At 50.6% G+C, this 14510-nt stretch overlaps 1 protein-coding gene across 1 annotated transcript; it reads left to right on the top strand.

Annotated features, from left to right (window-relative positions):
- Positions 1-434: 434 nt before the first annotated feature.
- On the top strand, positions 435-13901 carry THNSL2 (threonine synthase like 2). The gene is made up of 9 exons (XM_078861244.1): positions 435-707; positions 4997-5219; positions 6245-6439; positions 7566-7718; positions 8663-8905; positions 9534-9682; positions 10640-10765; positions 12075-12220; positions 13607-13901. The coding sequence occupies exons 2-9, from the start codon at positions 4997-4999 to the stop codon at positions 13818-13820; spliced, it is 1449 nt and encodes a 482-aa protein (XP_078717370.1). The 5' UTR covers positions 435-707; the 3' UTR covers positions 13821-13901.
- Positions 13902-14510: the final 609 nt, after the last annotated feature.

The following is a 14510-nucleotide window of genomic DNA, read 5'->3' as shown; positions in this document are numbered from 1 at the left end:
CATGCCATGTTCATCTCGCGCTGAGGTTCAAATTGAGAGTGGACATGATCATCAATTGGGGAGGGCTTTCGCCGCCGCCACGACCCCCTTGTGGATGCCGACTGATTGCTGGGTGGCTGTGAGTAGAGGGTGGGGGGGGGAGGCAGACGGCGGTGTGGTGTGGCTTGTGTGGGATAATGTTTTGAACGGGGGGGGTGTGTAAGTTGGCAGCGTGGGAGAGAGAAGGGGGCTCTGGGTGCGCGCTAAATCTTTGGCAGGGAGAGGCTGGGTCACAACAGCGGGGGGTGGGGTGCGTGGCCAGGCCACTCGACTGGCTGCCTGCCGGGTGAGGAGCAGAGAGAGGGAGGATGAGAGAGAGAGGGAGGGGGAAGAGTACAGTGTGGTAGAATAATAATAACAAGCGACGTAGGCGGCTGTTCAGAGGTCGCCGACGCCTCTCAGCCGGAGCAAAGGTCCCTTCTCTGCACCGGAGACGTCGAAAATCCCGAACGAATCCCGACGGTACGGAGGGGGCACGCAGGCGGTGTATTCCGCAAGGGCTCAGTGCAGGTTCGTGGGCTGGAGGGGGTGGGGAGGTCTCTGACTACCCTCGCTGACAACTGCCCCGAGACCAGCAGGATCCAGGGACACGGCAACTTAGAGGCTCCACGTTCCTATAGCCAGTCAGGCGAAGGTTCTGCAACGGCATTCGTGGTTCACGGAATAAGGTGTGTGTACTGTATATATGACTCTGGCATTTAAGCCAGCACTGGCGGTGCATTCGAGGTGAAATCGTGACCTGGTGGTGGTGGTGGTGCAGGAGGAAGCCGTGTGATTTTTGCACCAGATGTTTTTTTTTTGCGCAAAGGTGCCACTTTCCAAAAGAGGAAACCACGCGTGTGATGCCACCTCGGGCGTCGCACAAAGGCGACATTCACACGCGCACTCGGCAGCTTTGCCCACAGGCATTTAAAAAAATTGATGCCAACATGTTTCTGGAATGTTTGCGCAATTTCACTTTTTACAAGCGTTAAACCATCATAGTTCAATCACGTGGGGGCCCTCTGCCAGTCGCCTGCTGGAGGAAGAAGGTCATGTCCTCACAGTGTCCCTCGTGAGACTTGTTCGACCATACACTTCATCGTGCGGGTTGGTGGAGAGGTGGAAGAGGAGGTGGCCGAGGTGAGGGTGGCCAGGACCGCGTCAGATACCACTCGCCACCGATGTTAAATTGTGGATGGGAATTGAACTCGCGTTTCTGGGTTCATCGTTCACGCTGCTAACCACTGCGCCACTCATCCCTGCCGCACTAATAGTAAACACGATAAGCAAAGTAATTTATTTTGTACATATTGTATAGGAATAATATGAACTTTCGATTTAAAGCTTTCGTGACTGCAGGGATTCATCTTCTTGGTTCTTTCGGTAAAGTCACGTGATCATTATTTTATTATGTTTTATTTTTATTATTTTGTATTACTTCCCTTCTACGTGACTTTACCGAAAGAACCAAGAAGATGAATAATATGAACGATTACGTATTCCCAGGGAATAAATAACTGCATTGTAATTCTAGATTTGAAGCTTTCGTGACTGCAAGGATTCATATTCTTAGGTTTTTTCGGTAAAATCACGTAGGTAAAAAATTAAAATGAATACAAGTAAAATTACTAAGTCACGTAGGTAAAAAATTCAAATTAATAAAAGTAATTTTACTTTAATTAATTTTATTTTTTTACGTAACGAAAAAACCTAACAACAAGTTCATTGTAGTTTTGTAAAGGGAATTCCTATTGAAGAGGCATCACCAGTTTCATAAAGCACCGCCACGGCTGTAATGCGAAGCAATGGAAGTTACGGAGGCCAACATCACTGAAAGTGTTTTCTGCAACAACAGCCACATGCACGGCAGTTTTGTGGTATAATCCTCCAGGGCTATACTCATCATCATGATTTCAGGCTTTGCTGAACAAAAGGCAGTCACTTGCATCATAATGTGGCTCTGATGGCACACTTGTCAAATAAATGGGTATTATAAAGCTTGTACGTATATGATAATACCAATTATTATAATGTCTAGCTGTATACAGCGTCGTTCATGCAAATTGCATCTCACAATCGCCAAGCAGCCGCAGACAAGCTGGAAGGAAGCCAGACGGTGAGTTGGCACCAATAATTTCCCGAGCTCTGGGTTCGAACCCAGTATCTTAGCGGGAACTGGAGGAACAGGAGGATTTATCCACAAATCTGGCTGTCGCCTGATGAAGCTAGTTGTAATTACTGGCGAAACGTCATACTCAGATTGTAAATGTTGTGGATTTACTCTCCGACACACCGGTGTGCTGTACTAGTAGCGAATTGGCCGTTCTGTTTACATGACAAACCTTAATAATTTGCTGTGTCAGGTGGTGGCGGGTTTAACGACACAGTTATATTTAGGTGATCTAACCCAAGACAAAACCTGTATTATGGATATTATTCGCGAAAGCCTACTACTACTACGTGTTAAACCGGGTTATCACGCCAAGTCAAGCTTACTTTGTTGAACCAGCTGAGAACTCAGGAGACCAAGGACGAGTCTCATTCGCAAGATTGACCTAAGGGGGTTCACCAAAATGACAAAATGAAAGCAAATCGGGTACAGAAATGAAGTAAACAGAAGTCAGAGCAAAGTAACCATGGCACATAAGAAATCGAAAATATTGCACAAATATAAGGGTTAAATAATGCATTCCCTGTAGCGTGAGTCGGCTTGGGCAGATTGCACACAAAAAAAACATTTAATTTTTACGAATAACGCTTATTTCAGCTGTGAGAATTCAAATGTGTTATTTTATTCACATGCCTGGAACGTCTCTGACAGGGCCTGTGAGGTAGCACATCCCCCCATGACTGTTTGTTCAGGCATCCACCTTTGAAATTTAACAAACGATGGACAAAGATTCCACACAAACGAGTTGTACCTCAGAGTCACATATAAACCTTGCAAGGGAAAACGACTTTGACCTATCCAGTGACCTGCTAATCTACCAGCTTAACCTAGTGACCGAGTCAGTGACCCGCTGACCTACCAGCTGACTTAAGGACTCATAGAGCAGCAATGACAGCGCCGACGTCACCGACCATACGGCCGGCCGAGTGGCCAGCTGACCCCGTGACCCGCTGACGTTTCGCTGGTGATGACAACCAGCTTCATCCGGCGATTATCCAGAATTGTGAAGAAGTCGTCCTGGATTTTTTTTTTAACTCGACTGCTGGGCCAGGGCCGTGAACACAGACAAACACTGCCCTGTGCTCGCGTGGGCAGGGAGTCCGCCAGGACTACCGCTTGCCGTCACGCACCATCGTAGCCAATGCGCAACCCCCGTTCGGCACTTCTCTCCCGCCAACCACGTGGCCCACACATCTTAAGAGCTGTCACTGCCCAGAGGCCGGGAGGTCGCAGGGTGGGTATGCCAAGTAACCACGTTCCATTCATTCGGAGAGTGAAAGGCATGGTTAAAGGACAATGTTTGTAAGTCATGCGCGTCATGACTCGTATTATATGCGGGGGTCTAAGGCAAGCGAGGCAGTCTGGACCAAGCACCAAGCCCTTTCTTCGCTGCTTCGACACAGTTTATTGCAACGTTTTATGGACCCAGCACACAGTTGGATTTAATAATGGCGTACGTGCAACTCTTACTTTCAGCAGAAATTCGTAATAATTCCCACTTGAACCGTAAGCTTCCCAGTGAAATCGCTTGCACTGAGCTAACAAATGTATCATAATTTTTTGGTGTGATTATTCATATTTGCTCATTCCTACTTTCTCGGACTTTTGGCCAACATCGCTTTCCATACATGCGCAGAGGCATTCTGCAGCATGGGAGCCACAGAGGCATTTCGCCTTCATTTAGACTCATCAGCATGCCATACCCAGCTTCTAACTGACAAGCATTATAAGAGTGAGAAGACCGATACAAACTCTAGGGCCTCTACAAGTTCATACCAACACGGAACATTTTACTGTCCTGTGCATTTCAAGAAAACCTGTAAATAATCGAGTTGAAAAGCCTGCTAGCTCAACCTCGGTTAGGGTTCAACACCGCCAATCATCTCTCAAACGTTGATAAAGTACCGATTTGTAGGATATCAACAATTTCTCCTCTCTGGAGGGACTGTCCCCACATTGGGAATGAGGAGCTATCACTGGTCCAAGATGTATTTGAACACAAGACAGCGAGACACGTATTTAAAATTATGGAATCGTGAGATACTGTAGCTCAGCAGGCACACCATTGGGCTCGTGATCTCAATTCGTGAGTTAACATCCAGATCAGGGTTACCGCTCTCTCCCAACACGCACGTGCCCTGTCCATCCGCTGCTGGATGAGGATCTTCCCAAGTCGTGTTGGGTCGTGGGAGTTGTTTCACCAAACTTCAGCCGGTCACTGCGGGCTGGTGAAAGCAGGGAGCGTAGTGCGATGCAACGTAGGATTTTGCTGCACCGCCCTCTGCTGTCTACCACACAGCCCCGCAGCAGCCTACAGCAACACTTGTCTCTGTGCACGGTGATCTCACATCCAGGAACTGTCCAGGCTCAGAAGCTTAGCTTCAGAAGCTTAGCTTCTGAGATCTGATGAGATCAAATGCATTTTGTGTGATTTGGTCACATGTCTATCCGCGGATTAATTTCGGCCGGGGTCTGTCCAGGTCAGCGACACGGAAAATATTTCCCCAATCCAACACACCACATCACCACATCCAGCACACCACATCCAGTATACTTCCTCACATGTCTATGGCTGCTGGTCGCGCCATATTCAAATATTCAGCGAGACAGAGGGCCCTGCCGTGGCTTATCCCCAACATTGTGAGTAAATTGATCACCACCTGATGGTCAGTCAGAGTGACTGCCCCGTGTCACTGAAAACCACCACCGGTACGCGAACGCGTCTCGACGTGCGCGGTGGCACTTGCGACCAGCGAATGAAGCCGTGAGCGAGTGAACGGATGGACGCACGAACGACTGCGACAGATGAAGTACGTGAGCACGCGGGGGGCAGCAGCTGGCAGCTCCTTCCGAGAGGCGCTGTTCTCGGGCTACGCGGTGGACGGGGGCCTCTTCGTGCCGGAGGAGATCCCGCGGGTGTCTGCCGACACGCTGCGGCAGTGGCGGGCCCTCTCCTACCCGCAGCTCGTGCAGAACATCTGCTCCCTCTACATCTCCCCAGACGAGATCCCTGTGCAGGAGCTGGGAGGTACCCACTCACCTCCCCCCCCCCACACTCTGCTTTGTATCTTCTCTAAGGGGCGTTCAGCACACGGGATGGAACAATTCGGCCCATTCCACTCTTTGATGAATTGTCACGATTCGTTTCTGTTGGCAACACTGAGCCATAGCTGGACATTCCATATTCCTATGACCGGGGCTAGTCTCTCTCCGTGTGACAACCGCTGCTGACTTCCCACACATTGATAAGAATGTCATTAACTCAAAAGGGATGGTAGAATGATTCTACCACCCCATCGGGAATTTAACTCACGACCATCCAATTATTAGTACCCCCACCACAATGCTACCCAGCCACATAAAACATGACTACTTTTTTTACATGTAAGGAAAGCATCTGCACGGTTCCTAAAATTAAATGTATTAAGTTAGACAAATGGGCCTCTGATCAATGTTTTCCTGCAGCATTTGTTAAAGCAAGTATAACGCCAGACAGGTTTCGATTTTTCTAAATCTCATCAGCAAGAGTGCGGCCTGTTAAACAAATGCTAAAGGGTAGTTCGACGTGATAAGCAAGATGCACTCGCAACTACCATGGGGCCATAAGCGTTTTTTTACGAAGGCAGAGTGAAGAGAGAAACGGTACCAAATGACAACGTCATTAACACATAGGCTTTCGCGACCAATATTCATAATAAAGGTATTTTGGGTTAGATCGCGTAAGTATAAATGTGTCGTTAACCCGTCACAGCCAATTAGTAAGGTTAGTCACGTCAATACAATGTGCCAATTAGTTACTACTGCAGCCCACCGGTGTGTTGGACAGTAAATCCACAACATTTACAATGTCAGTGCTCAAATAGTTTTGTTTACGTGACAAACCTTACCGGTTGGCTGTGTCGGGTGGTGGCGGGTTTAACGACACAACATTTATACTGACGCGATCTAACCCACAAAAACCCCCTTTATTACGGGTAACGTCGTCGCTTCGCAATGGACGCGACACCGTAGTCACCGCACTGCCGCCGTCGCTTCTCCTGTGGTGCCACGCAGCTCTGGTCGACCGGGCCCTCAGCCGGTTTGCCCACAGTGAGGTGGTGACCTTCAAGAGGCTCAGGGATGGCCTCAACGTCCTCGAGCTCTTCCACGGCCCCACCATGGCCTTCAAGGACCTGGCCATGTGCTGCCTGGCACAGTTCATCCTCTACTTCCTGCAGAAGGAAGACAGGCATGTCACCATTGTAGTGGGTGAGTGCCCGTGGGTTCAGTCGGGTCACTACAAGATGCCGCGTTGATTTTAACTTTTGTGTGTTTGTTTTAATTTAACGATTCGGCATCAAAGTGTGTTGGTCAGAAATGCCTCTGTACCTTGTGCTTTAATCTAACGGTAATTATATTAAAATATCTAAAGTGTCGAGAGGGCCATGTACGCCAGTAATCCAGCACACTGTGTCGGCGAGGGTTTGGTGGATCGTACAGAAAAATAAACTCCCTTCGCGTGGGCGTTGAGGTGTCACACCCTGGCTCGCCAGGAGAAGGCGGTACATCACAAATGCGGACTCTTCCTATGAACACGTAGGCGGGTTTAACGACACATTTATATATTTACGCGATCTATCCCAAAAAACCTCGTTTATGGATACAATAGAGTGATTCCCCCTTGCATGCGTGGGGTTTCTCCACATGCTCAGGTTTCCTCCAACGTGTCAACAACTCAATTATTGGCCGATAACACCTTAACATGTAGAGGATCGCAGAGCTTCGGCAAATGTTGGCATCGGTTCACTGCCCGGCTTGATGCCTTCCCTCCTGCGTGCGTGGTTCCTAGCCACGCTGTGAGTCGCTCGCTCTCTCTCTACGAGAGTGAGCGCTCACCGAGCGGCAGTCGAAAAACCTATTCCGATGATCGGTATCTTATAGTAAGCAGTGAAGAGCTGGTGGTAACAAGAGCTGCCGCGACTCGTGACGGTGGAGGTCACCGGTGTGTGGCAGTGCCGGATTAAGCTAGTGCGGGGCCTGTAGCATGATGTTATAAAGGGGCCCTAAATAAATAAAAAACATAAATATTAAAACACAAATTTTTTACTTGCAAAGTAAAGTAATTGTACGTTTTAAATTGCTATACGGCCAGATAATATGATAAATTGCTAACATTAAACACCCATTCGTTCATAAAAGTTGAAGGCAGTATAGTACTATAATTAAAAATAGAACAAGTGCAGAATCACTGAACTGGAATTGATAGCTTGAAAGCATTTAGCGCGGGGCCCTTGAAAGTGCGGGGCCCGTAGCTACTACATATGTAGCAACTTTTGCTAATACGATCATCCGGCACCGGTGTGTGGGTGCGCACGCTTCCCCCGGCTCACGGCAGGGACGTCGGGAGACACGGGCGGCTCGGCGATCGCGAGCTTGCGAGGGGCGGAGCGCGCCGACGTGGTGGTGCTACTGCCCGGCGGACGCTGCAGCCGCGTGCAGGAGCTGCACATGACCACGGCGATGGAGGAGAACGTGCACGTGTTCACAGGTGAGCCCCCCCCCCCCACCGTCGCCGACGTCCCCCTGACGTTCCCCGGCGACGCGAAACGCGCGTCCGCGGCGAACGCACGAGGACCGCCAATGTCGACGATAGCAACCACGGGGAGCGTCATCAGAATCGGAATAATTATTTGGACTGGAGAAGGAATCCGATGAGCTATGAAGCTCTTTTTCACAGATGTCCAGTAGGGGCGGGTAAGAACTAATAAACTACAAATGATATAAAAAAACATGATAGTAGTACAAGAAAGGTAAACATCAACCAAACACATACAAACACAACTCAGCCATCCTCACCACCGCCGCACCACCACTACCACCAACGTTTTGTTTTCCACGCTCTTTTCCCGATTAGATCTGCCTGTCGTTGATTAGAATTCATCACTTATACCTTCTTTCGACTTTATTCCGTATTCATCGTACGCTAAATGCATTCCTTTGACAAAATCTAAAGGATGTGTGAAGTCCTCTCTCTCTCTCTTATCTGAAGAGGTCGATAGACACGCGGGGCAGGAGCCACAAACACAAAAACTCGAGCACCCGAGGTCTTCAAGCGGACCCTAGGAGACCCGTCGCGACCCCTCTGCTGAGTGAGCGAAGGGGCCAGTGACGGAGCTCTTCCCGGCATCCCCGTGCCCGACCGTGCGAGGCCGTCCGTGTAAGTCGGCAAACCGACCTTGAGCGTCATCCGCCTCTCGCGGGGCTCCCTGGAGCCTCCCTCTCGCGGGGACCCTTCCGTCGGCAGCAGTGATGCGAGCAAGACGTTGCGGAAGGATTGCACAGAAGCAGAACATTTTAATCGAACAAAGAAGCTGAACTTGAATCGCGGAAATAACGAATGTAAGCGACCCACGGCCACGGTTGCCGTCGCTGTGACCGCCGTGATGACCACCCACGTGTGTCCCCCCCCCACTCTTCCCCCCCCCCCCCCAGTGGAAGGCTCGTCGGACGATCTGGACGAACCCATCCGCAGGCTGTTCGCCGACTCCGAGTTCTCGTCGCGCCACGGCGTCATCAGCATCAACTCCATCAACTGGGGCCGCGTGCTGGTGCAGGTCGCTCACCACTTCTACGCGTACCTCCGCTGCACGGACGGCGGCGGCGGCGCCGAGGAGGAGGAGGAGATGCCCACCGTGGAGGTCGTGGTGCCCACGGGGGCGGCGGGCAACGCCGCTGGTGAGTCGAGGGGGGCACGCGGGGGAAGAATCATAATATTTATTTACGCTGGAGGAATCCGATGAGCTATGAAGCTCTTTTTCACGGATGTCCAGTCGGGGCGGGTAAGAACGTTACAACAACAAACAGTACGAACACAACAAGGATGGGTGGGTGGGTAGGTGGCACCGCATGCACCATCGCTAACCATCCAACTGTTTTAACAAAGTAAATAAATTCTGGCCAAACAATAGGGTGAATGCCTCTCCATGCCATGCCGGTTGGTTATGGGGGTTTCGTGAGCACTCTTCGTGCAGGGTGCTGAAGCGGTGGGAGGGCAAGGGCTGGCTCTGATATCACTCGCCACGAATGTCAGAGCCGTGGCCAGGAAATCGAACTCGGGTCGCCGAGTTCACACCGCAGCGCAATAACGGCCGCGGCGACCACCTTCCACCACTGCTAATTAATTAACGATTGATTTTCCACGAGAGCATTGCTGTTTGGCACAACATTTCCTGTCCTGGCAACGAGCCGTGTCGCTAGTCGCTCGTGAACAAGGGCACGGAGGGAGGGTTGCGGGATTTGCGCAAAAAAAGTGGCGGAGCATTGGGCTGAGACTCCAGCAGAACCCTGTCGCCCGGCGTCGCAGCCGGATGCGTCGCCAGGCGGATGGGGCTGCCGATCCGGCTGCTGTGCGCCGTCAACCAGAACGACGTCGTCCACCGCGCCCTGCAGAGCGGGGACTTCAGCGTGGACGGCGCCGTGAAGCCCTCGCTGGCCTCCGCCATCGACATCCAGGTCGCGTCCCTCGCGTGCCGTCGCCTGTCTGTGCACAAACCACAGCCGGCTAGCGGCAGCGTAGCTTCAACTGAAACTAAACTAAACAACTATTTTTGTTTTTTAACCAGGTAAGGCCCACTGAGCTATGTGGCTCTTCTTTCAAAAGCGGCCTGGCCATCACAAATGATAGCTCGACGAAGTGGCTTATCGCGTGGAAATTTATAGCAGTGAAACACTCTAAACGGATAATGATTCTGAATGTGGGGGGAAAAACGGGAGGACCCGGAGAAAAATCCACGCGACCACGGGGAGAGAGACACGCAAACTCCAAATATACAGCAGCAGGCGTCAGGGTCGGGATCGAACCCACGTCCATCCTATATACCAGGCGAGGTAGTTAACATCTCCTAGCCACCGTGCACAACCACACCCAGCTAGTCACAGCATAGTTGTCGGTGCACAAACACAAACCCTCGTTGTCAAACCGCTGCCGAATGAGGGCCTCCCCACGCCGTGTGGTTCGGGGAGAATTATTTGACTTCACGCTGATCAATGCAGGTTGGTGAAGGTGGGCAGCATACACCTGGGAGCACAGACGTCCTCTGGTCTAACACCTTTTGGCGTCCTCTGGTCTAACATCGTTTGAGACTAGGCTCGAAAGAAAGCTGTCTCTGGTGTGGACTAATCAGTTTCAAAGACAATGCAAATATTATCAGTGTGTTTTTTGTTTGCATTCTGACCACAAGTATTGTGGTTATTGCAGACATGAGTCCTTGTAAAAGGTTTCAGTTCGGTGTTTTAACATTTTAACACCCGTTTTGCTGCCAGATAAAAGGGAAAACATATTCTGATATTTTGGTCCTGGCAAAGGAGGTGCCATGACCGCGTGTGTGTGTTAGACCCTCGTGTGTGTGTTAGACCCTCGTGTGTGTGTGTTAGACCCTCGTGTGTGTGTGACCCACGTGCACACTGCAGGTGCCCTACAACATGGAGCGCGTGTTCCACCTGTGCTCTGACGCCGACACTGCCCTGGTCCGAGACATCATGAGCCGCTTCTATGAATCTGGCCGTGCCAGCCTCCCCGCGACCCTGCAGAGCAAGGTGTGTACACACACACACCTCTACAGAGCAAGGTGCACACACACACACAAACCTCTACAGAGCAAGGTACACACACACACCTCTACAGAGCAAGGTGTACACACACACACCTCTACAGAGCAAGGTGTGCACACACACACCTCTACAGAGCAAGGTGTGTGCACACACACACACGCCTCTACAGAGTAAGGTGTACACACACACACCCTGGTCCGAGACATCATGAGCCGCTTCTATGAATCTGGCCGTGCCAGCCTCCCCGCGACCCTGCAGAGCAAGGTGTGTACACACACACACCTCTACAGAGCAAGGTGCACACACACACACACACACCTCTACAGAGCAAGGTACACACACACACCTCTACAAAGCAAGGTGTACACACACACCTCTACAGAGCAAGGTGTACACACACACACCTCTACAGAACAAGGTGTACACACACACACCTCTACAGAGCAAGGTGTGTGCACACACACACACGCCTCTACAAAGCAAGGTGTACACACACACACACCTCTAGAGCAAGGTGTGTACACACACACACCTCTACAGAGCAAGGTGCACACACACACACACCTCTACAGAGCAAGGTGTGTGCACACACACACACCTCTACAGAGCAAGGTGCACACACACACACACCTCTACAGAGCAAGGTGCACACACACACACCTCTACAAATCAAGGTGTACACACACACACCTCTACAGAGCAAGGTGTGTGCACACACACACATCTCTACTGAGAAAGGTGTGTGCACACACACACACCTCTACAGAGCAAGGTGTACACACACACACACACACGCCTCAGCTGCACGAAAATTCAAAACCTCTTCCTAACCCTGACCTAAACCAACCGAGCCAACCAACACCGAGCACTAATCCAACATCTGCACTAATCCAACATCTGCACGAATCCAACACCTACCACTAATCCAACGCATGCTAATTCTGGAAAGTCGCCCTATGAAGCTCGTTGTTGTTGTAATCACCAGCGAAACGTCGTTCTCAACTTGTAAATGTTGTGGGTTTACTCTCCAACACACCGATGTGCTGAAGTCGTAACTAAATGGCACGTTTTGTTTACGTGACAAACCTTCCTAATTGGCTGTGTCGGGTGGTGGTGGGTTCACGACACATTTCTATTTACGCTATCTAACCGCCCAAAAAAACCCCTTTGCCATGAATAACATTTGGTCACGACAACTGACTGACGAACCCCTGACCCTACCCTCCACCTCCGATCCGACTTGTCTTGGCTAACACGGCCCTCCCCGTGCGCGTGGCACGGGGCCCACGGGCAGGTGCGGGAGGCGCTCTCCTCGAGTGCCTTGAGCGACGCCGACATCTCGGGCGCCATGCGGCGGTGCTGGCAGGAGAACGCCTACCTGCTGTGCCCCCATTCCGCCGTGGCGGTCGCCTTCCACTACAGCCGGCCGACGCCCCCCGGGTGAGAGCGAGCGTCGTCGTCGTCCCCCCCCCCCGGGGGCCCTTTCCAATGCGAACGGCTCTTTCTCAAAAAACAAGTCGACTTCGTATTTACGCTTCACGTTTTTTTGTTGCGTGACATTTTTGGCAGCGCCGTGGCTGCCGTCCTGTTGTGTGTGCAGGTTTGAACTTCTCTCGCACCGTACGTAGGCAACCGCGCCAGTCGGAGGAGGTGCGGGATTAGAATCGCATGGGAATGATTCGAGTCGTGAGAATCGCACTGTGCTCGTATTAGAGCCACACTGTCGTTGAGCCACCACCACCCACTGTGATTCTAACCTCCAAGACCTATTATTTTGGTAACATTTACCTTTGCCTCTTCTTGGTTCTTTCGGTAAAGTCACGTAGAAGGGAAATAATAAAATAATAAAAAGAAAACTGAATTATTTTAGTATGTTTTCTTTTTATTATTTTATTATTTCCCTTCTACGTGACTTTACCGAAAGAACCAAGAAGATGAATCCCTGCAGTCACGAAAGCTTTAATTCGAAATTTGCCTTGCCTGTTTGGTATTTGGCACAATCCACCGCAGTCGAGCGTAACGTGTTATTTAGTTTGTGTAATGGCAACATGATAGTGGTGATCATAAGTCAGTATCTCTGTCCGAGTCCATTGGTGAACCTCAGCCACTGGTGGCAATGCCACATTCCCATGGCAAGAGCCAGTCTGTCCTAAAAACCAACAACTGCTGACATTTCACTAAGTGTTATCGAGTTTATCGACCTCAAGAGTAATGATGGGCTGAGCCGATCCACATTTGAGACACGGAATCTAACCTAATGGTTCATGATAATGGTGATGTGAGACTAAAAACGGGCCAATTAGCACACATTAGTATTTGTGTGTGTACACACACACTCATTAGTGTACACACACAATAGTGTGGCGGTTGCTACGAACCTGACGACCCAAGATAATTTCTGCATATGACCCACATCGCTGACGGAATATCTGAACCGGTTCTACGCCTCCCCGAGGTTAATCTCCTCTAAATTCGCACGTGCAGGGCTCACAAGTGTCGTCATCACACCTACCCCTCTATTTAAGGAACGAAACAGGAGGATTTCTCCACAGATCTGGCTGCCGCCTGAGTAAGCTAGTTGTAATTACTGGCGAAACGTCGGACTCAGATTGTATAATGTTGTCGATTTGCTCTCCAACACACCGGTTAGTGCTGTACCAGTAACGAATTGGCCACGCATTGTTTACGTGACAAACCTTACTAGTTGGCCGTGTCGGGTGGTGGCGGGGTTAACGACACAACATTTATATTTACGCGATCGAACCCAAAAGAAAGCCCCCTTTATTATGGACGGGGGAAATATTTGTCTGTGTACGTGGGCCGCAGCGTGCACAGGGTCTGCCTTGCGACGGCCTCGCCCGCCAAGTTCCAGGAGGTGGTTGAGCGCGTCGGCCTTCGCCAGCCGGAGCACCCCGAGGTCGCAGCGCTGCGCGACCTGCCCCAGCGCAGCGTCCCCATGCGCCGCGGCGACGACTGGGACGCGCTGCTCCGCGACGCAGTGGCACGCATCTCGCGCCGGCGCGCAGCGCCCGCCCCCTAAGCGCAACGTCGACGTTCGCACCACCGCCCCGCGCGCAAGCTCCGATTAGCATGGGTGGCTACGTACGGCGCCAAAGAAGTTTCGGCATGCACACGTACACGGCGGTTAGATCCGCCCGTTAAATTCTCGGACGATTGTTGGCGACTGAACAGGCAATTGCGGTGCGAAATGTCGCCGTGTGTGAATGTTGAAATAATTTCTTGTTCTGCGGTCATATTCACCTGATTTGTACAACATTCAGTAGTTTGTTGATTGAAGTGAAGAATCAATCTTGCTGTGGAAACTTGTGAAAATTATTCCTGGAAAAAGCCACACATATGAGCATGTATAGTTGAAACTGCTTTTAACGGTTTACAAATTACTGTAGTGCCTCCCACTTAAAAGGGCTTTAAAGGCATCTAATGCCTCAACTGCACCATGAAAGGTGCATGGATTGACAACACTTGACCTCAAATTTGCCTATAGCACAAAATCATGCACGGCTATGTACATCAAACCTGTCACGGTTGGTAACCAGATGGGTTCGGGTGCTAACGTCTGTACCACAAAGCACTTGGCCCCGCACTGCTGAAATCCTGAATCCAAATCACGGGATATCAAGTGGTGAGTTGATGGTCACAGCCTGGTTGCTGATAATTGCACATATACATTTTAGTTTTCAATTCAGCCCAGCTTCCTAAACGGCAATAA

Source organism: Lampetra fluviatilis, chromosome 12 (genome assembly GCF_964198595.1).
Source record: "Lampetra fluviatilis chromosome 12, kcLamFluv1.1, whole genome shotgun sequence".
In the NCBI taxonomy this organism is placed as follows: Eukaryota; Metazoa; Chordata; class Hyperoartia; order Petromyzontiformes; family Petromyzontidae; genus Lampetra; species Lampetra fluviatilis.
This window is presented reverse-complemented; position numbering and strand designations above follow the sequence as displayed.

What these genes read in the sequence shown, in the direction of transcription:
- THNSL2 (XM_078861244.1), top strand. Translation starts at nt 4,997, where the DNA reads ATGAAGTACGTGAGCACGCGGGGGGCAGCAGCTGGCAGCTCCTTCCGA. An exon ending in GGCGGCGGGCAACGCCGCTG is followed by an intron (nt 8,906 to 9,533) that starts GTGAGTCGAGGG and finishes CCGGCGTCGCAG; the next exon opens with CCGGATGCGTCGCCAGGCGG. An exon ending in CCGCGACCCTGCAGAGCAAG is followed by an intron (nt 10,766 to 12,074) that starts GTGTGTACACAC and finishes GCCCACGGGCAG; the next exon opens with GTGCGGGAGGCGCTCTCCTC.